The sequence below is a fragment of the Thalassophryne amazonica genome, chromosome 7 (genome assembly GCF_902500255.1).
Source record: "Thalassophryne amazonica chromosome 7, fThaAma1.1, whole genome shotgun sequence".
Taxonomy (NCBI): Eukaryota; Metazoa; Chordata; class Actinopteri; order Batrachoidiformes; family Batrachoididae; genus Thalassophryne; species Thalassophryne amazonica.
This window is the reverse complement of record NC_047109.1, coordinates 73,203,321-73,229,965: the sequence shown is the minus strand read 5'-3', so window position 1 is coordinate 73,229,965 and position 26,645 is coordinate 73,203,321. Positions and strand designations below refer to the sequence as shown.

The 26,645-nt window shown below is 41.4% G+C and overlaps 2 protein-coding genes and 1 long non-coding RNA gene across 5 annotated transcripts in view; 1 reads left to right on the top strand and 2 right to left on the bottom strand.

The window, feature by feature from the left end:
• The window catches only part of vars1 (valyl-tRNA synthetase 1), a 46,170-nt gene extending 24,134 nt beyond the window's left edge, over positions 1 to 22,036 (top strand). For both annotated transcript variants that reach the window (XM_034174440.1, XM_034174441.1), the window contains exons 18-29: positions 1,609 to 1,714; positions 1,871 to 1,941; positions 2,253 to 2,378; positions 2,483 to 2,587; positions 3,007 to 3,154; positions 3,306 to 3,433; positions 3,652 to 3,807; positions 7,476 to 7,700; positions 7,819 to 7,930; positions 20,854 to 21,029; positions 21,617 to 21,766; positions 21,855 to 22,036. In XM_034174440.1, coding sequence (XP_034030331.1) covers positions 1,609 to 1,714; positions 1,871 to 1,941; positions 2,253 to 2,378; positions 2,483 to 2,587; positions 3,007 to 3,154; positions 3,306 to 3,433; positions 3,652 to 3,807; positions 7,476 to 7,700; positions 7,819 to 7,930; positions 20,854 to 21,029; positions 21,617 to 21,766; positions 21,855 to 21,923 — 1,572 coding nt within the window. In that variant the 3' untranslated portion in view covers positions 21,924 to 22,036. The remainder of the gene's footprint in view (positions 1 to 1,608; positions 1,715 to 1,870; positions 1,942 to 2,252; positions 2,379 to 2,482; positions 2,588 to 3,006; positions 3,155 to 3,305; positions 3,434 to 3,651; positions 3,808 to 7,475; positions 7,701 to 7,818; positions 7,931 to 20,853; positions 21,030 to 21,616; positions 21,767 to 21,854) is intronic.
• LOC117514140 lies at positions 16,289 to 16,561 on the bottom strand. Its single transcript, XR_004561816.1, has 2 exons — positions 16,484 to 16,561; positions 16,289 to 16,416 (listed from the first exon to the last, which is right to left on the bottom strand). It is a non-coding gene; the product is annotated as an uncharacterized LOC117514140 (long non-coding RNA).
• A 1,301-nt stretch (positions 22,037 to 23,337) lies between the features above and the next one.
• Positions 23,338 to 26,645, bottom strand: part of abhd16a (abhydrolase domain containing 16A, phospholipase) — a 15,111-nt gene continuing 11,803 nt past the window's right edge. For both annotated transcript variants that reach the window (XM_034174438.1, XM_034174439.1), the window contains exons 16-20: positions 25,345 to 25,407; positions 25,171 to 25,247; positions 24,910 to 25,008; positions 24,753 to 24,799; positions 23,338 to 24,159 (exon numbers count right to left, since the gene is read on the bottom strand). In XM_034174438.1, coding sequence (XP_034030329.1) covers positions 24,076 to 24,159; positions 24,753 to 24,799; positions 24,910 to 25,008; positions 25,171 to 25,247; positions 25,345 to 25,407 — 370 coding nt within the window. In that variant the 3' untranslated portion in view covers positions 23,338 to 24,075. The remainder of the gene's footprint in view (positions 24,160 to 24,752; positions 24,800 to 24,909; positions 25,009 to 25,170; positions 25,248 to 25,344; positions 25,408 to 26,645) is intronic.

The following is a 26,645-nucleotide window of genomic DNA, read 5'->3' as shown; positions in this document are numbered from 1 at the left end:
GCATGACCACCCCAGCGTTTATATCTTGACCTTGGAACATCTAAGTAAAGCTGGCCAGACGCCCTTAACGTCCTACTGTAGGTGCGCAAAGTTAAAATTTCAGACAAGTAGGGAGGTGCAAGGCCATAAATAGCTTTAAAAACAAACATTAAAATTTTAAAATCAATTCTAAAACGAACTGGAAGCCAGTGGAGTGAGTATAGGATGGGCGCAATATGCTCACGTCTAGAAGTGTTTGTCAAAAGACGAGCAGCAGCATTCTGCACCAACTGGAGACGCACAAGAGACGACTGATTAATGCCCGCATAAAGTGCATTACAATAATCAAGTCTGGAGCTGATGAAAGCATAAATGGCCATCTCAAGATCACGTCTACTGAGAAAGTGCTTTATTTTAGCCAAGAGGCGAAGTTGGAAAAAACTAGCTTTGACAACAGAATTTATCTGTTGATCGAACCTCAAACAGCTGTCAAATATCACTCCCAAATTCTTGACAGCTGGTTTTACATAGTTAGCCAAAGCACCAAAATTTGGTGTTACCACATTTGGTATGCCAGTGCGCTCAAACACCATGATCTCAGTTTTACCATCATTCAGGTAAAGGAAGTTTCGGGACAGCCACTGCTTTACATCACGAATACAATTAAATAATGATGACAAAGCATCACTCCCATTAGTCCTCACAGGCAGATAGATTTGCAGATCATCTGCATAACAATAAAAGGACAAATTGTGCTGGGTTATAATTGACCCCAATGGCAGAATGTACAAAGAAAATAGAATCGGCCCAAGGACAGATCCCTGCGGCACTCCACAGCACAGAGGAGCAGTTGATGAGGAAAGGTCCCCAATCATGACAGAAAAGCTCCTTTCAGCCAAATATGATCTAAACCACTCAAGTGCAGTACCATGAATGCCAGTAAAATGTTCCAACCGGGAAGGTTGTCATAAACATCATCCTGGACAGGCCAAAATGGTGTGAATCTCTCTTTTTGCATTTACTGATCTTTGGATTTTATAGTTGACAGGTGTTGACATGACACGAGCTTGTACAAGTGACTTCACGGGTTGTATAAAATACATACACATACTGCTGGGTAGCTCTTTCCTGGTAACATTTCCAGCTATGTAGCACACTGGCTGTAAAAGTGAGGATTTGTATTACAACTAATACTTATAGTTTGGCTGTAATTACTAATTGGTTAATGCAGTATATTTGTTACGCCCCTTGAATTAAAGCCAGCAGTTTCCACTACAGGAACATATTGTCATTTCATATCTATTGTGGAGGTGTACAGAGGCACAGTTACAAATAATTGTTGCTGTCCACTTGCTTGTGGACCTGGCTGTATATATGTTCATTTGCTTTTAAGTCCACTATGCTGTTATAATTGTATCATAGCATACAGAGAAAATTCTCTCCTACAGTCTTGGATAAATCAAGCAGAGACCCAAGTGTGAAAGTTTTGTTCTGGATTTCTATGCAGGTGCTAAATGGCCTTAATGCATTTCAATATCATCAAGCTGTATATGTTTTCAAATGACAGGAAATGATGGTGAAGTGTACTTATGTTGAATTACTTTACCTGTTTTTGATTCATTTTTCCAGGACATGGATGGTCATTATTGGGTGAGTGGGAGATCAGAAGAAGAAGCCAGAGAAAAGGCTGCAAAACGCTTCAGTGTGTCTGCTGACAAAATTAGCCTCAGACAGGGTGAGGAAGTCACCATTTGATTAGTAGTTAAATTAACACAATTAACTATAAAGGTCGTTTATTCGGTTTGCGTTACAACTGCACAGGTTCACCTAATTACATTGATGTTATTCCATATTCATGCAGAACCCACTTATTTATGTTCCTGTGTTTCAGATGAAGACGTTTTGGACACTTGGTTCTCATCTGGCATTTTCCCGTTCTCAATCTTTGGGTGGCCTAATGAGGTATGTGCCTTCTGGCAACCGATCTATGAAATATTTGTACTATTTACAGCAGTCACATTTGACACATTGCAATAAAAATACACTTTCTGTGATTTAAAGTAGTACTGATTGATCCTGTTAGGATGAAAATGACCCATAACCCTATTATGTTAGCATAAATATCATCAACTGTCTGCTACTTATTTTTTAGGCTTCATCTCTGAAAAAAAAAAATTTGCTAAAAACATACTGTTGATATGTTTAATGATTATATTCTACAATCTGTGTGACTGTGCTTAATGTTGTGATGTTTTTCTTTTTTGCTCCTTTAGAGCGAGGACTTGGACGTGTTCTACCCCGGCACCTTGCTGGAGACTGGCCATGACATCCTCTTCTTCTGGGTTGCTCGCATGGTGATGATGGGCCTTAAACTGACTGGCAAGCTGCCCTTTGAAGAAGTAAGACCAATGTCAACTACCAGTGCAGCAGTAGTACCTGGCTGGGACACTGTGATATTAATGCAGCCAGACATGACTAAGTGGTGACGGTGACTCGGTTGTAGGTTTATCTGCATGCTGTGGTGAGGGATGCTCATGGAAGGAAGATGAGTAAATCTCTGGGCAATGTCATTGACCCTCTGGATGTCATTAGTGGGATCTCCCTGGAGGTATGGCCTAAACACACTTTGATACATGTTCAGTTAGAGACACACAGTCTTTCCACTCTCCCACTTGGGTTGTCTTTTACATGGTCACCACATGCTCATGGCTCCCCTGAGGCCTGCAAGTTTTATTAAGAACCTTTTTCTGTTTCCAACAAGCTTTTATTGAGAACATCAATCTCACCAGCTCAGAGGAAGCTGTTTGAATTTAAGCAGATTTGTCCTCTAGATGGCAGTGAGTGACTTGTAGTTAACATCCACCTTAAAAAAAAACACACACACACACTGTGCCTTTCTAATTAAAACATCAAAAAGCTGTTGAAAGGGGTTTCTCACTTCAGAGAGGCAAGGAGCGGCTTCTCAGACATATTTTGGTTTTGAGCAGCGACCGGCCCTCCTGCTTCACCCTCCTTCCTGTGCTGTAGGGCCTTCATGCTCAGTTGATGGGCAGTAACTTGGATCCAGTGGAGGTGGAGAAGGCAAAGCAGGGCCAGAAATCAGACTATCCAAATGGCATCCCAGAGTGTGGAACAGATGCTCTCCGGTTTGCCCTTTGTGCCTACACAAGCCAAGGTGAACTTGTTTTTTCCTTCTTTTCTTCCTTCTTATTTTGTTGTCACCTCTCCATTTACCAACAGCATCTGTAAAAATCCCACATTCAAACACTAGCTTCAGAAAATGTCAAAATACTGCAGCGACTGTCATTATGGTGTAACTTTTATAGGAAGAGATATCAACCTGGATGTCAACCGTATCCTGGGTTACCGCTACTTCTGCAACAAACTGTGGAATGCTGTCAAGTTTGCCATGAAGACACTTGGAGAAAACTTTGTCCCTTCAGAAAAAGCCCAGGTGAGACCACCATAAGAAATGGACTTTTACATATTTCATTTCCAGTGACATACGCTAATATTACTTTTCATGTTTATTTTATAGTGGAAACATTGCTTTGCGCCCACACTACTTTTCAGACATACACACACACACACACACACACAGAGCTTGGTGTTGCACAACACAGTGGTTGCTGGTAGCTGAGCATTTCTTGCACTTTTCTTTGATGCTTTCAGCTGTGTGGAGAGGAGAGTGTGTCAGACAGGTGGATTCTGTCCAGACTGTGTGCAGCTGTTGGTCTCTGTGATGCTGCCTTCAAGGCATACGACTTCCCTGCCCTCACAACAGCCATCTACAACTTCTGGCTCTACGAGCTCTGTGACATCTACCTGGTAAGAGTCTGACCATAAGGAACTTTATCTTAAATACATGTAAAAATGGCAGATGTTGGCACAGGAAGAGAATTACTCTGTAATCTTTGTTGTTTCTTGTCCACAAAAAAATGTGAAGTATGTGTGTGTGGAAGGGAGGGGGGAGGACTTAACAGAATCATCCTGTTTGTCAATGGGCCTCCTAATCCACATGGTGAATTTGAATGAAAAGTCACGTAATGATGGCACCATAAATTGTACAGACAGGTTTTATGAAGAAAATTTGGAGGGGGTGGCTCTTGATGCTGCTATCTTGGCAGTGCTGGACTCTGCATGACTTTCAGCTAACCCTTAAATAGGCAAAGAGGTAAAGTGTGGGCAAGACCTGCATGACCAGGGCGCGATAAACGAAGCCAGAACATTCAATTTCAACTTATTTTCATTTATATAGCGCCAAATCACAACAAGGTTGCCTCAAGGCGCTTCACACAAGTAAGGTCTAACCTTACCAACCCCTAGAGCAGCAGTGGTAAGGAAAAACTCCCTCTGAGGAAGAAGCATCAAGCAAACCAGACTCAAAGGGGTGACCCTCTGCTTGGGCCATGCTACAGACACAAATTACAAAACAATTCACAAAACAATTATACAGGAAATGCTGCCGGTGCACAGGATGGTTTCTGGAACACATACCACACCCATCTCTGGATGGAGCCGCACCCCAAACAGAGAGAAAAGAAAAAAAGCAGAATCAAGCATCAGAAAGACAAATACAGTGTAATTTGTTAGCATTAAGCAACAAGAAAAACTAAAAAAAAGAAGAAATACTAAAATGATCGCCGGCCACTAGCCCTAAGCTTCACTAAAAGCCCCAGACTTTAGATAAAGTTGAGGCCACGGCCCACTCTGTTTACTAATAAAATTAATTTTAAAAGGTAAAATGCATAGTAAGATACTATGCCAGTATTCTAGCCATACGTAAGGGAAAATAAGTGCATCTTAAGTCTTGACTTGAAAGTCTCTACAGAATCTGACTGTTTTATTGACGCAGGGAGATCATTCCACAAAACAGGGCCACGATTAGAGAAAGCTCTATGACCCGCAGACTTTTTATTCACCCTAGGGACATTAAGTAGTCCTGCACATTGAGAACGCAACACCCGGGTTGGTACGTAGGGTTTAATTAGGTCAGCTAGGTAGGGAGGTGCCAGTCCATGAACAATTTTATAGGCTAGTAGCAGAACCTTAAAATCTGATCTCACTGGGACAAGAAGCCAGTGAAGAGATTCCAAAATGGTTGTAATGTGGTCAAACTTTCTGCTTTGTGTCAAAACTCTGGCAGCAGCATTTTGAACCAGTTGGAGTGCCCTAATGCTGGACTGTGGTAAACCAGAAAATAGAATATTGCAGTAGTCCAATCTAGGAGAGACAAAAGCATGAATCAGGTTCTCAGCATCAGCCATAGACAGGATGGGACGAATCTTCACTATATTTCGCAGGTGGAAGAAAGCAGTCCTCGTAATATCTCTAAAGGAGCTCAGAGGATAACGTAGGATCAAAAATTACCTTTGTCAGTGTGATGTATGACACACGAGCCTAACATTCTGCTTGTAGTTACCAAGCAAGCTCAGGCTAATATTAGAATAGAATAGAGCCTTTATTGTCATTGCACATATATACGTACAACGAAACTTGTCGTCTGCATTTAACCCATCCTAATTACAGTTAGACATAATCTAACCACTAGGAGCAGTGGGCAGCCACAGTCTAGCGCTCGGGTACCAACTCCAGATGTAGACGCTGCCTTGGTTCAGGGGCAGAGAAAGGAGCTGACCCTAAATAAGCATGTTTTTGATTGTGGGAGGAGACCAGAGTGCCCGGAGGAAACCCACGCAGACACGGGGAGAACATGCAAACTCCACACAGAAAGGCCGGTAATCGATCCCACAACCTTCTTGCTGTGAGGCACCAGTGCTAACCACTAAGCCACTGTGCCAAACACACATTTTTGCAGACTGGTCAGTGTTTCTTATAACCTTGGGCACAGCGTTTTAAAAATCTATGACCGATATATTTCAATATATCTCAATAACCACAGAACCATCAGTGGAGCTAATGCCACTAAGCTATCAACACCTGCCAGTGGTGACACAAAGATTTCACTAGCCTGAAATACTTGAGCACTGATTTCTTACACAGTCCATTCGTGCAATTAGCCAGACAGTACACTGTGTTAGCTCAGATATTTGTAATAAAATGCTCAGAAAAATCAAGCATGGTTGAATCAGCTGCTACCAGACTCTGCTAATGGCTAGAAGATGGCCACCTTGACCCGCCAAAGTATCTGCCTGTCAAAGCAACCATTATTCATAACTTTATGTCTCAATTTAGCTTAAACTGAGTGATTATAAAACTCAGTGGGGAAATTAGCTATAGACACAAAAATGTTTTTTGTACTACGCTGTATACATGTTTGTTTCTGCTGTGAAGTTTGACATTTTAAAGGCATAGGGCCACTAAGCTTTTTAAGATTTAAGTCATAATAAAAGAATTTTCTTTGGCACCACTATAATTTTATTTATTAGCCTTTAAATGGGGGATTCATAATATGACGTTGCCAATATAATCAAAATTCATGTTGTCTAAATTTTAAAAGATGGCCTTGAACTACTTACAGTAGTGACCCGTGCAGTCTATGATAGCAATATCATAGATCACGTGGGGGCTTCCTCTGACTTGGTGAGGAATGCTGGGAAGCACATGACGACAGCTAATCAGAGTAAAGAACAGCTTGTGACATCACTGGTTGCTCTCAAATAAAATGATTCAAAATGATGGAAAATGCTGTCAAACAGCTTATTTGTGCATAAATCTAATATGTTTCTCATATATTTTGTAAAAGTTAACGAGAAATAAACACTTGTAAATCTAATAATGCTGTTTATGAAACCAGATAACACCTCTGAAGTGATTTATAAGACATCTAGGCGATGTTGGCGTGCACAAGGCGTGTTTGGTCCTTACACAAGGTCAGAGATAACGTCTGGTAATTTCAAAACCTGCATGCGCACATGCACAAAGTCCTGCAGATGGCGTTAAAAAGGAAAATAAAATATTGGCTCTGGAATTACCCCCAGGTCTTAATTAAAATGAGTTGTAATTTTGCAACATGTTTTTAAAAAACTGATGTTATAATGCTTGGATTTCAGCAGATATAAAATTTTGTCAGTTAATTTTTTAGCACCAGAGGTTACTGCACACCTTATGAGGATGTGCATGAAGTAAAATAATTCTGGTGCAGTGTCTTTCTTTATTTCAATTCAGTTTATTTAATTTATATAGCGCCAAATTACAACAAAGCTGCCTCAAGGCGCTTCACACAAGTAGGGTCTATCCTTACCAACCCCTAGAACAAGCACACAGGTGACAGTGGTAAGGAAAAACTCCATTTGATGATAGTCTGGAAGAAACCTCAAGCAGACCATACTCAGAGGGGTGACCCTCTGCTTGGGCCATTCTAACAGTTACAAGGTTTTTACCATGTGGACATGTGAGGTATTTTTTTCATCACAAGATCCATGCAAACAAATAGGGGGTCATTTTGTGAGGGTCCTCACAGCTCTCTAGTTTTTGTCAAGAATAATACATTACAGTGGTTCTCCTCCCCTGTCTCTCCCACTCACCATTTCCAGGAGAGTGTGAAGCCAGTGTTCAGTAAAGCAGAGGAAGACGAGGCCAGCCAGAGACAAGCCCTGGTGTGCAGACAGACACTTTACACCTGTCTGGAGGTCGGGCTGCGCCTCCTGGCTCCATTGATGCCTTTTGTCACAGAGGAACTCTTCCAAAGGTTACCACGACGGCGACCTCAGGATGATCCCCCTAGTATCTGCGTCACACCCTACCCTGAAACTGAAGAGGTGAGTTGAGGACCATGTGAATTATTTATGTGGCTGCTTTTGAGGATGAACATCACTTCCTGTAAATCTTCTCATCATGACAGATTATTTTGACCAAGTGACATGTGATTTGTTCCAGTTCTGCTGGATCAGCGAGGAGGTCGACCGGAACATGGAGTTTGTCATGACTGTGGTCAAGACCATACGTTCACTCAGGGCTGACTACAACCTGACCAAGACCCGTGCAGACTGTAAGATGGCACACAGTACTCACTAAAGGTGGTATAGTCAACAATTTAGTGAACAAATATATAAGCATGGAAGTGGGTTGTTGAATGGAAATCTGTTGTGATGACTGGTCTGCAGCATGCTGATGTTCACCTCAGGTAGAGTCGTACCTGCTTATCTTGATCTGGAATAAGGGTGTTGATCCTTAAGGAGGGAACATTCCCCAAGTCAACTTCTTGCTGTCCAGAAATTCATGTGGGAACATGTGAATCATGTGATTCACTTGTGGATTTGGTGAGATGTATCAACAAAATTCAGAAGTTGAGTCTGAGTCTTGGGTTTAAAGTCCAAAAATTTGGCCTTTGAGTCTGTTGGTAGCATGGTTCCACACAGTTTCAAATTCAGAATGGCCTTTTCTTGCCCCATAGTTTGTATCAGTCACACTAACTACTCAGTCAGTTTGTTGATATGACACACCTTTGGATGATCCAAAAAAAAAAAGAGGGTAAAAGATGTGAAAACCATACCTATTGACATGCTTACAATAAAATCCATTTTCCCTAGACTTATTAACAATGTAGGGCTGATACTGCAAAGGTGTAGATGAGTGGGTGAGATCATTCATCGTCCCAGTGTTGTGGAAACAATAACTCAAAATGAATAACTGCTGTCATCATGTAGCTCACCATATTAAAAGACTAGATAATGAGGTTGCGGGCAGCCCGGTAGTTTAGTGTTTACCACTGTTGCCTCACAGCAAAAAGGTCCCAGGTTCACTTCTGACTGGGTCCTTTCTCTGTGGCATTTGCACAGGTTCCCTCGGGGTGTTCCAACTTCCTCCACCTTCCAAAGACATACAGATTAGGTGACTCAGTGGCTCGAAATTGACTGTGGGATGAGTGAGAGCGCAGGTGTGTTTGTCTGTCTGCATGTCTGTCGGCCCTGCAATAAATTGGCGGCGTGTCTGTGGTGTACCCCGACTCACCCAATGGCCAGTGGGATAGGCTCCAAACCCCTCACTTTGTGGCCCTTAAAGTGATATTTTCATTACCAAACAAAGCATTTGAGGACTTCATGTTAATGGCCAATCAAAACCCTAATACTATTTGTATCTATATGCTTCATTCTCTGGATCTTGTTGAACTTGGCACGCAAATGTGATGTAGTCCAGGTTGCCTGTTATTATTAATTGTTCACGTTATAAAGGACAAAAACATGCTTATTGATTCTCCATTGTAAAATGCTGCATTGTATTGCATATGGGTTTGTGTTGGAAATCAGAACTCTTTGTCTTCTGTGAGCACCTTTAATGTATGTAGGGAGGGGGGGCATCATCAGCTACATCTCCAAAGCATAAGTCCTGTTGAATGTTTTATAATATATAAACTTTCCTTTAGTGAAATCCAGTGGCTGAACCTGAGAGTTTGGTAAAAGTGCAAAGCAGAGTAGCTTTGGAATGGAGCAGCACAGCAGTGTTGCCAAATGCTGTTGGTAGTTTCCAGCACAAAAGCTGTTCAAAAACTGCCACAATGCACACGAAACCATTTAAAATATGAGCTTTTTTTTTCATTATTTTAACTGTCCTGAATACTTAGACTAGTGTATCATAAAAAGCAGTGAAGGAAATGCAAAATATTTTCAAAACCGCCCAATCTGGCAACATACACAGTTTGTGCACGTTTTGCAATCATCCTTGATCATCCTTGAGATGTTTATAGAACTTAATTGGAGTCCACCTGGGGTAAATTTAGTTAGACATGATTTGGAAATGCACACACCTGTCTACATATAAGGACCTACAGTTGACAGTGCATGTCAGAGCACAAATCAAATGTGAAGTCAAAAGAATTGTCTGTAGACCTCTGAGACAGGATTATGTCAAGGCACAAATCTGAGGAAGCGTACAGAAACATTTCTCCTGCTTTGAAGGTCCCAATGAGCACAGTGGCCTCCATCATCCATAAATGGAAGAAGTTCAGATCCACCAAGACTCTTCCTAGAGCTGGCTGCCCGTCTAAATTGAGTGATCGGGGAGAAGGGCCTTAGTGAGGGAGATGACCAAGCACACAATGGTCACTCTTCCAGAGCCCCAGCATTGCTCTGGAGAGAGGAGAACCTTCCAGAAGGACAACCATCTCTGCAGCAATCCACCAATTAGGCCCGTATGATAGAGTGGCCAGACTGAAGCTGCTCCTTAGCAAAACACACCTGAAGGTCTCTCAGACCATGAGAAACAAAATTCTCTGGTCTGATGAAACAAAGATTGAACTCTTTGGGGTGAATGCCAGGTGTCATGTTTGGAGGAAACCAGGCACCATCCCTACAATGAAGCATGGTGGTGGCAGCATCACGCTGTGGGGTTGTTTTTCAGTGGCAGGAACTGGGAGACTTCTCAGGATTGAGGGAAAGCTGAATGCAGCAAATGTGCAGAGACATCCTGGATGAAAACCTGCTCCAGAGTGCTCTTGACCTCAGACTGGGGCGACAGTTCATCTTTCAGTAGGACAGTGACCCGAAGCACACAGCCAAGATATCAAAGGAGTGGCTTCAGTACAACTCTGAATGTCCTTAAGTGGCCCAGCCAGAGCCCAGACCTGAATCTGATTGAACATCTCTGAGAGATCTGTGCACCGACACTCGCCATCCAACCTGATGGAGATTGAGAGGTGCTGCAAAGAGGAATGGGCAGAACTGGCGAGAGATAGGTGTGCCAAGCTTGTGGCATCATATTCAAGAAGACTTGAGGCTGTAATTGCTGCCAAAGGTGCATCAACATAGTATTGAGCAACGGGTGTGAGTACTTATGTACATGTGGATGCTTAGTTTTTTTATTTTTAATAAATTTGCAAATATACAGTGATGGGCACAGCTAACCAAAAAGTTAGCTTCAATAACAGCTAATCAGCTAACTGAAAAGTTATCTTTTATAGAGCTGAACCGATAAACCACCCAAAAATTTATCGGAAGCTACAGCTAACTGATAACCGATAACTTTCAGTATTGTCTCCAGTACACTTGCAACTACTAGCTGATTTTGAGTTACAACACCGCGATCCCTTCCGGTAGCATTAAAGGTGACCACAGACCCAAACAGTGAGTCAGCACTTCTGTCTTTGTGCACCTTGCCCACTACTGGAAGCTCCCGTTTACTACATAGCTTGCAGCAGCGAAGCTCAACTCTCTCTCTCTCTCTCTCTCTCTCTCTCTCTCTCTCTCTCTCTCTCTCTCTCTCTCTCTCTCTCTCTCTCTCTCTATATATATATATATATATATATATATATATATATATATATATATATATATATATATATATATATATATATATATATATATATACACACACAAAATACATCATTGCTCCTTAACAGAATATAGCATTGTCGCCATGAGGCAGAGAGCTTGGAAAATAAAGCAGTTTTGACTTATGGTTTTGATTTAAAATAAATTAATCAGGACAGAATAACTCCATTAATGTCAATTCTGTCATTTTCAACACATCTTTTAATTTTAAATAATGCACTAATTCTGAAGTTTTGTAACAAACACGGACAGATGCCAAAGGGATTATGGGTAAATGTGCCTCCACTAACACTGATTGGTTGACTCATTCATTCTATGTAAAAACCAACACGTTAATGTGACGTGTGTTGGTATTTACATATAAATGTGCTTTTCTAAAATATGCCATTTTATTCATATTTAAAAAAAAAAAGCCATTTGCAAAAGTCAAGTTGTGATTACCGTCTGATGTAACCAGGGTCAAAATGCATAGAACACTGCCATCTACGGGCACCCAGACGCTCAGACCCATGCCCATAATCCTTTACGTACCAGTTTTGGTTTTGTTTTGTTTTTTTTGCGTGCTAGAGAGTTGCTGCGGTTTACACAACAGAATCCATGACCACAATTGTAAATGAACATTATACAACCAAAGTGTACATTTTTATTGCTTTAGCTGCTGCAAGAGGCTGCAACAACTCTCAGGTGTGCAAAGGATTATGGGATATCGCAATACTTAAGGCGAATACTGCCATGAACACTACTGGCCAGTAGATGGCAGTAGAGTGTGAAAACTTGCCAAAACAAATATTCCAAATAACCCGGGTGCTACGTTTATTCTGCATTGAATTTAATAAACACAAACAGAATTTCAGACATCTTATATATATATTACTCTGGAACAAAGACGACAGTGTTGTAGGACAATAAGCAGGACGTTATAAAGCAAACAGGAATCTATTGCAACTCACAGTGATTCCAATTGAAAATAATGGAGAAGCAACCTGGGCTTCTTCTGGCATTTTTACATAAAACAAACACAATAACAGCATCTGTAAACCCAGAGAATATATTCACAAGAGTTTTAGGTACAATATACAAAGAGTTTAATGCTGTTGTCCGTGTGGAGCCTGATCAGAGTGTCTCAAATGCATTTCTCCTGTCCTGACTCTACTGAGATTACCCATAATGTACCTGACACAGCATGTCCACCCCAAAACCTTCAAAATTAGTGCAGTACTTTAAAACTAAAACATATAGCTGATGTGTCACTTTATAAAATTTCAGAAGTGACGTTAATTTAAATAACATGTCCGAAATTAGTTTGGTTAAAATTTTAACCATAAGTTAAAACTGTATGCCTCTGGATGACTTGGGTGATATTGCCGGTGAGTTAGTATGTGTCAAGAGCAATTATCTTGTGACCAGCTCTTCTCTGACTGCAGAGGATAGAGCGGTTTCTCTCCTCTGTTTACAGAGGATAAGAGGATACAGAGGACACAGAGGACAGATAATTGGTCCAATGATGGTTTTCAAAGTTATCTGAAAAGCTAATCCCATAATGAAAACATTAGCTTCGATAATTAGCGGTTAGCGGAACTGTGCCCACCGTGTGTGTGTGTGTGTGTATATATATATATATATATATCCATTTTGGAATAAGGCTGTAACATAATAAAATGTGGAAAAAGATTAGATTATGTAGAATTTAGTAATCCCTTGGTAAGACTACCTCAGCTAAGTTGAGCTAGCAGCATTGTATAGCAGCACACAGGGTAAAAAGCACACTGAGTATCAAATGTGAAAGTAAAAAAACAACAAAAAAAACAAACAAAAACAATTCAGAAATATAAATACCAGACATACTTTTTGCTGCTGGTTTACTGGCTACTGTGGTTCCTCTCTTTCCTGTCCTCTGTCTTCCTGTTACTCCTCCGCCTGAGTGAGGAGTTGTACAGTCTGACGGTCAGAGGGACTAAGGAGTTTTTCAGTCTGTTGGTCCTGCACTTGGTAAGGAGTAGTCTATGGCTGAAAAGGCTCCTCTGGTGATGACTGTATGTAGAGGGTGACTGTCCATAATGTAGAGAGTGACTGTCCATAATGTCCATCAGTTTGTCCACTGTTCTCTGCCAGCGTCATCAGAGACCAGCTTCATGCCAACCACAGAGCCAGCCTGCCTGATCAGTTTGTCCAGCCTGGTTGTCCTTCTTGGATGTGCTTCCCCCAGCACACCATGATGTAAAAGAGGATGCTGGCTACTACGGACTGGTAGAACATCCATACAAGTTTCCAGCCTGACATACTGTAGCCTGTCGGTGAGGTAGCTGGTGATCCAAGTGACCAGACAGGGGTCCACTTGCATCCTGTTTAGTTTGTCCTGAAGCACAAGGGGCTGAATGTTGTTGAAGGCACTCGAGAAGTCCAGGAAGAGAATCCTCACTGTGCCATTTCCCTTATCAAGGTGTGAATGGACTCTGTGTAGCAGGTAGAGGATGGCATTCTCCATGCCAACACCTACCGATGTGCACACTGCATACAGTTCTGGGCTTGTTGCACCTGGGGTTTGAGTAAGGGTGGGCACTCTCCCCATTTGCAGGCTAAGGTTGAAGATATGTTGTAGCGGTTCTCCTAGTTTAGTCACGCAGGTCTTCAGTAGTCAGGGACACACCTTGTCTGAGCCTGCAGCTTTCCTGGGATGAAGCTTCCTCAGCTGTCCTCTGACCTGGTCTACAGTGTTATATGGATGAGGTTCTGTTGAGGAGGGGGAGGAGGAGGAGTGGACTGCTGCTGAGATGTCTGGGGGGAGGCGTGCTGAGGGAAGATAGAGAGATGGCTGCAGTGAGGGAGAGGGTGGTGGTAGTGGGGGGGCATGGACTGGTTGAACCAGTTGAAGAGTTTGTTCGCCCTCTCCATTGTCCCACCTGTATCTCTGATCTTTGTGCTATGGCCCGTGATGGCTTTCACATCTTCCCAGACCTCCTTCATGTTGTGAAGTGAAGAGCTGTGAATACTTTGCAGATGCACTATACCGGCACATTGCATGTGCATTATAAGTAAAGGTAAATGAGTCAAGATAGTACATGTATGATAAAGTTAAAGTAGACCTGCATTGAAATAAATGTGGTCAGATTTCAGAAAGAAATAGCTGTTATGTATTTATAAGACCCTTGTGAATGCAGTAAAGTAAATTTGTAAGCCCAGATTTGTAATTCAGCGGAGAAATCTTTTTTTAAAAATGACAAATTTGCAGCTAAAATTTAGCCCTCTGTGAAAACAGTTTGTACAGCCGTATCATTTCCATGACGTCAGGGACAAGACGACGCGCTCCTGCCTTCAGTCCGATCTGCATTGAAATTGATTTTATCTGTTAGTAATGTTACTTATACATGTCCTGGTTTCAACATCCAGAAGTAAGCTGCAATGAATGTGAGATACAGATCTGTGTGCTCAGATCAGCATCGACAGCGGGTGCCGTTCTTCCTCTCCCGCTCTCTGCCTCCGCTACGCTCGCTGTTTTAATGCGAAGCGGCCGGTACACCTGTTACTGCAAGGACAGACTTCTTGCGGCAAAATCCACAGCACCGCACGTCTCGGCAATCGGAGCCCCAGAGCTCCATGGACGCTGAGAGAGGTTTATATATTTTTAATGACTGGGATTCTTTGCGGGTCTCACCTCCATATCCTGCGATGGTACCGGAGGCAAAAGACAGTAGATTTTCATTGCGACACCACTCAATCAAACGGGCGTATGAAAAAGTCCCCCAAAATAATTTTCAAGCACAAATAAAAGAAATGTGTACTCACCAAACGTGCCGCAAGACAATATGAAGTTTAAAAAAAAGTAGATCCTTCCGTATAAGACAAGAAAAAGGTGCAGATGCAAACTGACGTAAATCCACAAATTACAATTGGCGCAATGCATGCTGGGAGAGGGTCTTGTCCGTGACGTCTCGGCAGCGTCCATGATGAGAGGGACAATTTGCGGAGGGCTAAATGTTAGCTGTAAATTTGTCATTTTCAAATGAAGATTTCTCCGTTGAATGACAGATCTGGGCTTGCAGATTTACTTTACTACATTCAGAAGGATCTCATGTGTAAATATAAGTCATTTTTTGTTCAAAAAATCTGACTCCATTTTTTTCAATGCAGGTCTCCTTTAAGTCAGTGTATAAGTGCCAGAAACTTCCACTTCTTGTAACCAAAGAACCAACGATCCGTAGGATTGTTGATCTGCCACAAACAAACAAGAAGAAGAAAAAGAAAAAGGCGCTCTTTGCTCTTTTTTTTACTAGAAGATCATGCTCGAATAAAAAGGGAATATAAAAATGTTTGAATTCTATTTGGAAGAGACCGTATTTAGACTATTGTTGGAGCGGACCTTTTACTACAGTATCACACAACTGTAAAACCCAAAACATGCACATGAAATTGTTTAACAATTTACCTCATTCACACCCCACGCGTCCGTTGATGAGAGAGGGAAAGATGACCAGGACTCAGTCCAGTTCTCAGACTGACCTCGCCTTTAATACAGAGAATGAGCCAAAGTAACAATAACAGAGAGTCTCTGGGTTCACGCTTAGTTTGCCCTGGCTGTCAGGCTCTGAGCAGGAACCCTGTCTACCTCTCCCTGAACCCATATATACTATCTGAGTTTCTGTCTAAACATTGCATCACTGCGCTAAGATGTTGTATTCTTTCTTGATTGGTCCACTTCTCGTCCTGCGTGCAGTGCAATCTTGTTTCTTCTTGTGTCCCAGCGCTGATCTTAAAAGGGAAATATCATACAACCCCCCCCAAATCTTGATTGAGCTGCACGTGTCACCCCATTTCAAAGAGAAAAACAACTTGACCTTGTCTCCTGATCGCCCAATAAGACAAACAAACTTGGCCTTGTCTCAGTTACATGAATCATCAGAAAAATAGAAAAACATTTCACATCCTGTCTCAGTACTGGTTTATCAGCACTTTTTAGCACGCAAAGGGACAGTGGTTTTACTCAGGTCACAATAGAAAGACAAGCTAGCATAAGAAAAAGAAAATGTAACTAATAAACAATTAAATCACCATAATATTTTTACACTATGTAAAACAAGAACAGCTTTTTTTTAAGTCATGTGGAAAAATATAACAAGAACAACTCACGTTTTGCGCTATGCTAAAGCAGTGTTTGTGTTATCAATATTTAATGCTCAAAGTTTTCAAATGAATAATTGCTTTGTACCATCACCTTATGATCATCTGTTCAGTGTCTAATGCTCAAAGTTTTCAAATGATTAATTGCTTTGTACCATCACCTTATGATCATCTGTTCAGTGTCTTATAGAAGTAGTTTACTCACGTTTTGTGCCTGGTATGGTAATATTAATGAGCTTGTTAGCTGTGCTCTTTCACGCAGTGTGTGACTTCTAAATAAGTAATGTGCCCAGTAAATTCATTTTGCTTCTTGTTGCATGAAGTGGTAAATGCGACTTGTACTCTAAACTGCATACAAGTTATATGCATTGTTTTTTTTTGTTTTTTTTGTCTTCTGTTAACACTCGTAGGCACAGAGAGCAGACTTTAGTCTGCAGTGAAAAACCCCCCAAAGTGTAGCATGCCACAAACCTCCTCCCTTTATTATAATATAAATGAGCCTATTCTTTGAGCTGAGTACCTGCCAGCACCGCTCGCCTCACACACACTCACAGAACACCTGAGAAATAGCCTCTTTCAAGTTGAGGGGCAGGGGGAGAATGGAACTGAGAGAGAGAATGTCATTTTGAAGTTGATGGAACCATTCATGGAACAGTACTACGAGGACAAACAAGAATTTTAGAGGCATGTTTGTGGTGAGAGCTACGAGGACAGGACAGGCTGTTTTGGACAGGCTCAGTCCTCCTGCGCACTACAATCCCACCTGCTTTGTGCGCCGGATGCTGTATATAAAATAATTATTTTGTAGTGGATTAATCATTTTCTGTCAGAGCTTGGATGTTGAAAACACCTCTAATCGCTTCTGGAATCACTGAGACTTTTTTCCTGTCTCTGTCTTGTGCGCTGAGGTGGAAACATATTTGGAACAGCCTAAAAGTTCATTATTTGTAATGTTTTTATTGTAATAGCTTGGTAAAAACTTGCATGTTCATTCCTTCTCATAAGCAGCTGTAAAAGTATGTTTATGATAGATTTTGTTATAATTGATTAGATGAGCTCCACTGTGTGTGCGCACTAACGCAATGATTCGAACTCAAGACGAGCATTTACGCAAAACGCCAGCTCACAATTGAATGATTTTGAAAACAGTAACGGATGAACACAAAGTTAAAAGTTGGATCATGGTGTCAAAACAACTGTGTTTAAAGCTGTGGAAGAACTAAAGCCAACGAGAAGAGGCGCAGAGGACACTGTCCAGGAACGCAGAACGCCAACGCGCAAAAGAGCGATTTTGCAGACATTAATGGACGAACACAGTTAAAAGTTGGATCACGGTGTCAAAATGACTAAGCCATGGAAGAAATACAGCCAATGAGAGGAAGTGCAGAGGCGACTGTCCAGGAACCCGTGGTTCGGTTGTAGCTGGTCTGGTGCATTTAATGACTCTGAGACGCAGGTGAACAGCAGCCTGGCGCACGGTGCACACCGGCCGGATTGTGTGACATCTTGAATGGATGCTGTGAATTGAAAACTCACACTTTGAAGGGACCACGTGTAGGAGGGGTAGAGGTTTGGACCAAACCCGTGCTTAAACGTGTACCAATGTTGCGCTACATGGATCATATGCAGCGACACAAGCCACTCGAGGCTGGACGGGTCTCAAATGACAGGTCAGTCATGGCTAATTAGAGGCTGATACCTGGCACACGTGAGGTACAGAGAGGCACATAGAAGCTTCTTCATAGCGGATACGTGATAGCTTAAAACATGGATCATTCTTCAAATAATCGCTGACATACCCATGCATGGCTCATTATTCATGGCTTATTATTCACTGGGACCGAGGCTTTATAATAAATATAGTACTTTTCAGGGCTAATATCTTTACCATGGTAATGTGTCTTTAACTGGAGTAAACCGGCTCAAAAAAATTAATGAATGAGGTTGAAATTTTTGGATGATGGATAACTGATGCATCAGATCAATCAAAAAAGCAACTTTGTTACATCTCATAAAAGAGTCTTCCATGGCGTTGTGGTGCTTCTCATTAGTGTGTGGGCGTGCCTTCATGTGTCAGCTAACAAATTAAGTTAACTGCCATCACGTCATGCCTGCAGTACACGTACCCTCCCTAATTAAATTCTATTTAATCTACTGTTTGCCCTTTTAATGGGCACTGACATCTCAATAATGCACTTATGGTTGTACTTAATCGATATGGACATTCTTGCACTTTATGTACATGAAAATCTTCAAATTTGCCTATTTTATACCATGTTTTATATATATATATATATATATATATATATATATATATATATATATATACACAACAAAAATATAAACGCAACACTTTTGGTTTTGCTCCAATTTTGTATGAGATGAACTCAAAGATCTAAAACATTTTCCACATACACAATATCACCATTTTCCTCAAATATTGTTCACAAACCAGTCTAAATCTGTGATAGTGAGCACTTCTCCTTTGCTGAGATAATCCATCCCACCTCACAGGTGTGCCATATCAAGATGCTGATTAGACACCATGATTAGTGCACAGGTGTGCCTTAGACTGCCCACAATAAAAGGCCACTCTGAAAGGTGCAGTTTTGTTTTATTGGGGGGATACCAGTCAGTATCTGGTGTGACCACCATTTGCCTCATGCAGTGCAACACATCTCCTTCGCATAGAGTTGATCAGGTTGTCAATTGTGGCCTGTGGAGTGTTGGTCCACTCCTCTTCAATGGTTGTGCGAAGTTGCTGGATATTGGCAGGAACTGGTACACGCTGTCATATACGCCGGTCCAGAGCATCCCAAACATGCTCAATGGGTGACATGTCCGGTGAGTATGCCGGCCATGCAAGAACTGGGACATTTTCAGCTTCCAAGAATTGTGTACAGATCCTTGCAACATGGGGCCGTGCATTATCCTGCTGCAACATGAGGTGATGTTCTTGGATGGCACAACAATGGGCCTCAGGATCTCGTCACGGTATCTCTGTGCATTCAAAATGCCATCAATAAAATGCACCTGTGTTCTTCATCCATAACAGACGCCTGCCCATACCATAACCCCACCGCCACCATGGGCCACTCGATCCACAACATTGACATCAGAAAACCGCTCACCCACACGCCGCCACACACGCTGTCTGCCATCTGCCCTGAACAGTGTGAACCGGGATTCATCCGTGAAGAGAACACCTCTCCAATGTGCCAAACGCCAGCGAATGTGAGCATTTGCCCACTCAAGTCAGTTACGACGACGAACTGGAGTCAGGTCGAGACCCCGATGATTACGACGAGCATGCAGATGAGCTTCCCTGAGACGGTTTCTGACAGTTTGTGCAGAAAGTCTTTGGTTATGCAAACCGATTGTTTCAGCAGCTGTCTGAGTAGCTGGTCTCAGACGATCTTGGAGGTGAACATGCTGGATGTGGAGGTCCTGGGCTGGTGTGGTTACACGTGGTCTGCGGTTGTGAGGCTGGTTGGATGTACTGCCAAATTCTCTCAAACGCCTTTGGAGACGGCTTATATTAGAGAAATGAACATTCAATACACGAGCAACAGCTCTGGTTGACATTCCTGCTGTCAGCATGCCAATTGCACGCTCCCTCAAATCTTGCGACATCTGTGGCATTGTGCTGTGTGATAAAACTGCAGCTTTCAGTGGCCTTTTATTGTGGGCAGTCTAAGGCACACCTGTGCACTAATCATGGTATCTAATCAGCATCTTGATATGGCACACCTGTAAGGTGGGATGGATTATCTCAGCAAAGAAGATTTAGATTTAGACTGATTTATGAACAATATTTGAGGGAAATGGTGATATTGTGTATGTGGAAAAAGTTTTAGATCTTTGAGTTCATCTCATACAAAATGGGAGCAAAACCAAAAGTGTTGCGTTTATATTTTTGTTGTGTGTGTATGTATGTATATATATATATATATATGTGTGTATATATGTATATATATATATATACACACACACACATTTAAATGTGTGTTTATACACTTAATTACAGTACTACCATTAGATCATGATTTTATATTTTTAATTTGCACTTTTTTTCTGGTTTTGTTTGGAAAATGAAATGCCATTATTGTTTTTTTTTATTTTATTTTTTTGTTTTGTTTTTGCTAAATGGGGCCTCATTATATCACAATTTAAAAATATTGCAGTTGATTTAGAAATGTGTAGAAATGCAATAAGAGAAGTCATAAACTGGAGTCACACTATTATGATTCATAAACAACATTCACAGTCCCAATGGAAGATATACGTACAAGCTGCATTACTTATGGAACACAGCCAGCTCAGTCTGTTTAGGCAGACGTGGGCATGTTGCTTTGAATTTAAATGTTTTGTATTTTTTTGGGGGGGGGGTACATTTTTAAAACAAGATAATGCCAGAAGGGGCAGGGTTTCATTTACATTTTTAAGAATATAGTAATGTTCTCATTTCATAATGATAAATCAAGAAATTATTTTATTTGGACATTTAACCTTCACTGTGTTTCTTGCACAGGTTACCTTCAGTGTATAGACTCTGCAACGGTGTTCCTGGTGGAGAAATACAGTCTGCAGATTCAGACCTTGTCCTACTCGCAGACCGTCGTCCCTCTGACAGGCAATCAGCCGGTCCCAGAAGGCTGTGCTGTGGCTGTGGCCTCTGATAGATGTACTGTCAACCTCATGCTCAAGGTAATTTACCCCATTTTTATTTGGATCCTCCCACCTGTCCACTGCACTACTGCTGTGTGCACACATTTATCCCATTTTGGCTTCTGGAGACACCGCATGCAGTTTACAACAGCAAAATCAAATAAGGTTTTTATGATGAAGAGCATTTTTTAATTTGTATTTTAGTAGTAGCAGGGTACCCCATCGTTAGACGGGTGTGATATTGTGTAGACATTTGTGATTTCTGGACCTCTTACAGTCCAGGATAGATCTTTTTCTTCTGACACAGGTTGAAGGTCATAGTTGTTTAACTCAAACAGGTTGGAAACAATACGGATTAAACATGGCAACATGTTGCACAGTGAAAGGGTTTGATCTTGACTGTTTACCTTTAATCCTGCGGAATGAGCTTTGATCTTTACAGATGACCTGTAATCCTGCTGAGCTTTGATCTTGGTGGCTGATGTGCAGGGCAGAAGGAGTTTTGTGTGTGTGTTGGCCAATAGCAGGCAGACATACATACATACTGTACATGCTCACAGCTGAATTTGATAAGATTTAAATCATTCAGATGTCTGTCCTTTTAATTTCACATTTCATTCCTCCAGGGTCTCATTGATGTGGAGAAGGAAGTGTCAAAGTTGGAGTTGAGGAATGCTGACTTGAGCAAACAGATGGAGAAACTGAGAGAGAAGATCGAGAAGAGTGACTACAAGGAGAAGGTGCCAGTGAAAGTGCAGGAGCAGGATGCTGAGAAGGTGGGGAAAAAAATCTTTATTTGCAGGATTTCTTTCAGGTATGTCCTATGCTGATACTTCATGAATAATTACCTCATTTTCTCCACAGCTACGGCAGAGCCACACTGAACTTGAAAAAGTAAATGAAGCCATAGAAAACTTCAGGAAGATGATGTAATGTTTTGTGATGTCTTTTTTTCTCTTGTTAATGCATTAATTTTCATATTTGATTTAATAGTTGGTGTAATATTGAAGCAACTGAATAAAGGTGAAGGACAGGTGTCTTGAACACTGTACTATTTTGGTGGTGTATCTTTTTTTTAGTGACATAGAAAAGAAGGGGGGGGGGGGGGTAAAGACAAGCAGACGGAAACAGCCAGGAAAAAAAAAAAAAAAAAAAAATTAGTTGCTTGGCCTGCCATGTTGTTTATGGATTTGAATGAAGTTCCACAAAGAAATGTGCTTATACCGCAAGTTTGAGAACTGTCATAACAAATACTCAATTTCAATGCACAAAAAGTTCTTACCTAATGCAGAATTCCTTAAAGAGAAAGCTACTGGATTCCATTTACAATAATCGATAGACGTGTAAGATGTGCCATTTGTATTGATGTCCTGATTGAGGTATTTGCTCATTACCTTTTAAAAGAAAACCATTTAGTTACAAACCAAAAAGCTGGTGTATTCCTCAAAATTGTTAAAATCTGCAGCCTCGTGGCTCATATCTGGCTTAGTTTGTGCCTGCTTTGCTTCCCAGAGCACCCTTTTAAGAGTTTTATAATTTCCATTTGCTTAGTACACAACCTGAAACTAGTGTTTGCTTATTTTCTATTTCCCATGAATGCTCACTCTGGGTCCTAGCTATGCCTGAGGTACAACTAGCTACATCTTCTGATGCCACAGGGTCTACACACAATCTACACAATGTGTTCAATGCTGGCATCAGGATGGAGGAGGACGGTGGCCAAGTGGTTAGTCCGCCTGTTTACAGAGAAGAAGGTTGGTGGTTCAAGGACACCCCTGCCCATTCTCCATGTAATGTTGAGTCAGAAAGAGCATCTGGTGTAAAACCTGTGCCAAATCAACATGCAGATTCGCTGTGGTGACCCCAAATGAAAAAAGGAGACACCAAAAGAACTTGCACTCAAGATAAAAAAGAAAACTTTCCTTATGTTAAACACTTTATTCAGTATATTTATCATTTAAGAGAACTGTTTCAGGATACAATTTCATGTCATTTACTATCAACTTTAAAAGAAAAAAAATATAAAAAGCGTTCAGACTTTGGCTACATCCTCAAACAATATAACTTCCACCGATGTTAGAGTGCAGACTGTATTCACTGAGCTGTGTAGCATTATGTTGTAACCACACACATACCTCCTTGCAAGCAGCCAAAGAAGTAAAGAGGGAGTGACATTTGTGCATTTACTCAGTGTATGTAGTTTTTCTGAACATTTAAAGTGACACTGAAAACTATGACTCAACATGAAGGGACAAATGAATTTTTTTTTTTTTACAGCTTTAGTCACAGTAAAACATTGGTCAAACCTTTGAGTGCTCTACTCACCTTGTGTGTCATGACGGAACTCTTTTTGGACCAACTACTGAAACTGAAATACATGGGTATCAGTGGGGCACCTGTAGTGGAGCTCTCAAGTAACTCAAACCAGCATTTTCTCAACCTTAAAACTGTATAGAGTAGCTCTTAAAACTAGTGTGTGTAGGATTACAGGGTTGTTTATTGCCACATAAGTATCTGCAACAAGCAGTCCATGCCTTTTCACAAGGTTAGAACAAGCACTTCATATCAACACGGGCCCCCTCGTGATATATCAGACAACCGATTTACCATTCAGCCTCGAAAACACACACACACACACACATACAACTCGGTAACCATATTTCTTCAGATGAAGTACCTTTAATGTGCCAACAATTCCACAAAACGATGCAGTGATATTTTGTTACCATTTGGAATGTATGGTGGATTTTTATAACTGCTGGCACACCTACCCTGTTCACTCTCATTCATTCCTTCCTGAATTAATTTCCCAAAAGAACCTTTTCTCATGAACAAAGCAATTACCAAAGGTGAGTAGAGCACAGAGAAGGTTATCCTTTAACATGGGGGAGGGGGGTGCTTTTACAGGCTTCTGGCTCTCTGTATGCCAAAACAGCAAGATTGTACATCACGACACATCTGTTACAGAGAGGGGGGGGACCTTGCGCACACACACACAAAACAACAAAAATCACAGTACATTCACTATGTGTCAGGTACAGGCTGTGACTGCACACGATCAGAACCTTCTGCTGCCCCCCCTTCCTTACAGTTTCCAGGGTAAGTGGAACTCCGACGCAGGAAGAGTAGTACAGTGCGTCGCCTCAAAGTTTTGCAGGTACTTCCGTGCCTTAGAGACACAAAAAGCATGGAGAGATGAGGGTGGGCAGTGAACAAAAAGAGCAGAAATTGATTACATTCGATTGGGTCTATCTCGCACAGTGCCTTACAAGCCTCTTCCATCACTTGCAAGCGTACACTGAGGCGAATAAAGTCTAATTTAGAAGACATTACCAAGGGAGGAAAAGCATAGCATTAGCTGTAATGGATGGCACTCCTCTTGTTTGATGTTAAATGAATTCAATAAGCCCAGCTCAGTGAAATATATTACACCAGTCAACCTGAGAGCACAGGTGAGCCGGTTACTAGGGCAACCAGAAAAGTGTTCCTAAGCAGCAATGTTTTCTGAATAGCTGTGATTTTTTTTTTTTTTTTTTTGGTTTAGTTGGGTTTTTTTTTTTATCCTCCTGCATAGCACCAGAGGAAGGGAAAGCACACTCTGCTTTTTAATGAGAAAATTGGGTTTATTGGAGATTGTGAATGGATGGAAGAGAAGGCAAAAACCTGACAGGAGATGAGATCAAGAGAACAGGTGGTTTTCCTTTATGCCAGAAGAGAGAAACAACTGAACACAGCACCATGAAGGGTGTGTGTGTGTCTTACCAAGAAAAGAGCCAGGTGTCGTCTCTCCTCTTGTGCAATATCCTCACCTGGTGACAAGAAGACGTCTCAAAGCATGCACAGCAAAGTGACAGGCGTGTGTGAGTAGTGGGTGCAGTTTATATTTGCTCAGTAAATATGAAAAGATGCCGGGTCTTACCAACGCTCCATGGAAACAGCACATCTGTGTCAGTCTGGTACGACCGCAGCACAGACACACACCAGTCATCGTCCACTTTGTAGCTGCTGTACACCGACGCTGCACACAAACAACACGTTAGACTTGCACGCGGATGCTGCAAGTCCGTCATGTGGGCTAACGCTCATAACATCCAGATATGTTGGCTCAAAGTCACGAGCGAAATATGACAAAAGGCTGAATGTTCAGCAACGAAACAGAGGTGACGACACACACTCCTACCTTCCTCTACGGGATCTGAGGCTGCCAACCACTGTCTGACAGCTCTGAGCCCTTCATCGGTCATAACCTTCGGATACCTGGGCAGGGAAATGACAGCGTGCAGTCAGCATGCTGCACAAATTCACAGCAGTGAAAGCCGAGATCCTTGAGAACACACGTGAGGAGGAGACCAACCTGAACTGTAGTAGTTTGAGCAGGAGGTCGTTACCTCTGTTAGACATCACATCCTCTGGACCCCTGTGGCACAGTGTGCAACTTAAACCCTCTGAGAAAGACACTGCACGCTCAACACACATGACAAGAATACACAAGCACTCGGCTTTTTACCAAGCATCAATCTTCCTTACGGTGTGGATCATAAGGATTTGGACTGTGACAATTTGTGTAATTTTACGCCTTTCATGAAAAAAAAAACAAAAAAAAACTGCAGAACCAGAAGTAGAGAACACATCAGCCCAGTTTTGGCTGCTCTGCATTGGCTACTTGTTTTATCTAGAAGTAATTATAACCCTCTAAGACCCACTGTTGCAGAATTACAACAATTTTTGTTATCCCCCCAAAACTTTTTTTTCTTTTTTGCCGGGGGAGGGGCTAAACCACATTAACATACTCATTTGGTCCTATTGTTCAGCTTCAGAATGCTATTGGGTCATACATTTGTATATAAGGCCTGCCCTGGGGTTCAGAAGTCACATAACCTCCACATTTGAGACACCATCATCCCCTCAATTCACGGGATTGGATTAATCTGTTTAAAGTAAGTAAAATGCTTTAAATATTTTTTGTGTGTTTATTACAGTGTCTAGAACATGTCCATATGTAGTCATTGTTGAAAATGTGTCTTACATTTTATTTAGAGCTTGTTTTGTAATTGTTGCAATATTACAACGTTGGGTGATTGTGGTAGTCAAAACAACCCAGTTTTGAGGAACATCTCGAGAGGAACTTCAATATAAATTTAAACTACATGATTTACACACTCTAGCCTTAGATTACATGTTATTGTATTAGAAAATAGTGTGCAATGATATATTGCCATACATATATTTTTTCATTTACTTATGATTTTTAACCACCTTCAACACTCAATATTTTCCCTTTTTCACACAGCATGTAAAGCAGGACTTCTAACAAAGTAATTCTGTCAGTCCACGTCTGTCCCTTGTCTTGGTTCATGATAAGAATGTTCAGATCAATTCATAGTCAAAGCCATAGTGGGGGATGCTTGGGGGCATCGTGAATAAATAGCAAAGTTCTTGTCTTGCAATAAATGACTGTTCACAACAACATGAATGAGATTATTTTTCATGTTTTACTGTTCTGGCAAATAAATCCTTAGTTCTGTATTGCTGGTCAGACAATGACCACAAATACAGGAGATTCTGCTACCCTTAGAGCCCAACATTGCAATATTACAACGTTTCCATAAAAACTTACAAAAACACATACATATATATATACACATACTATACATA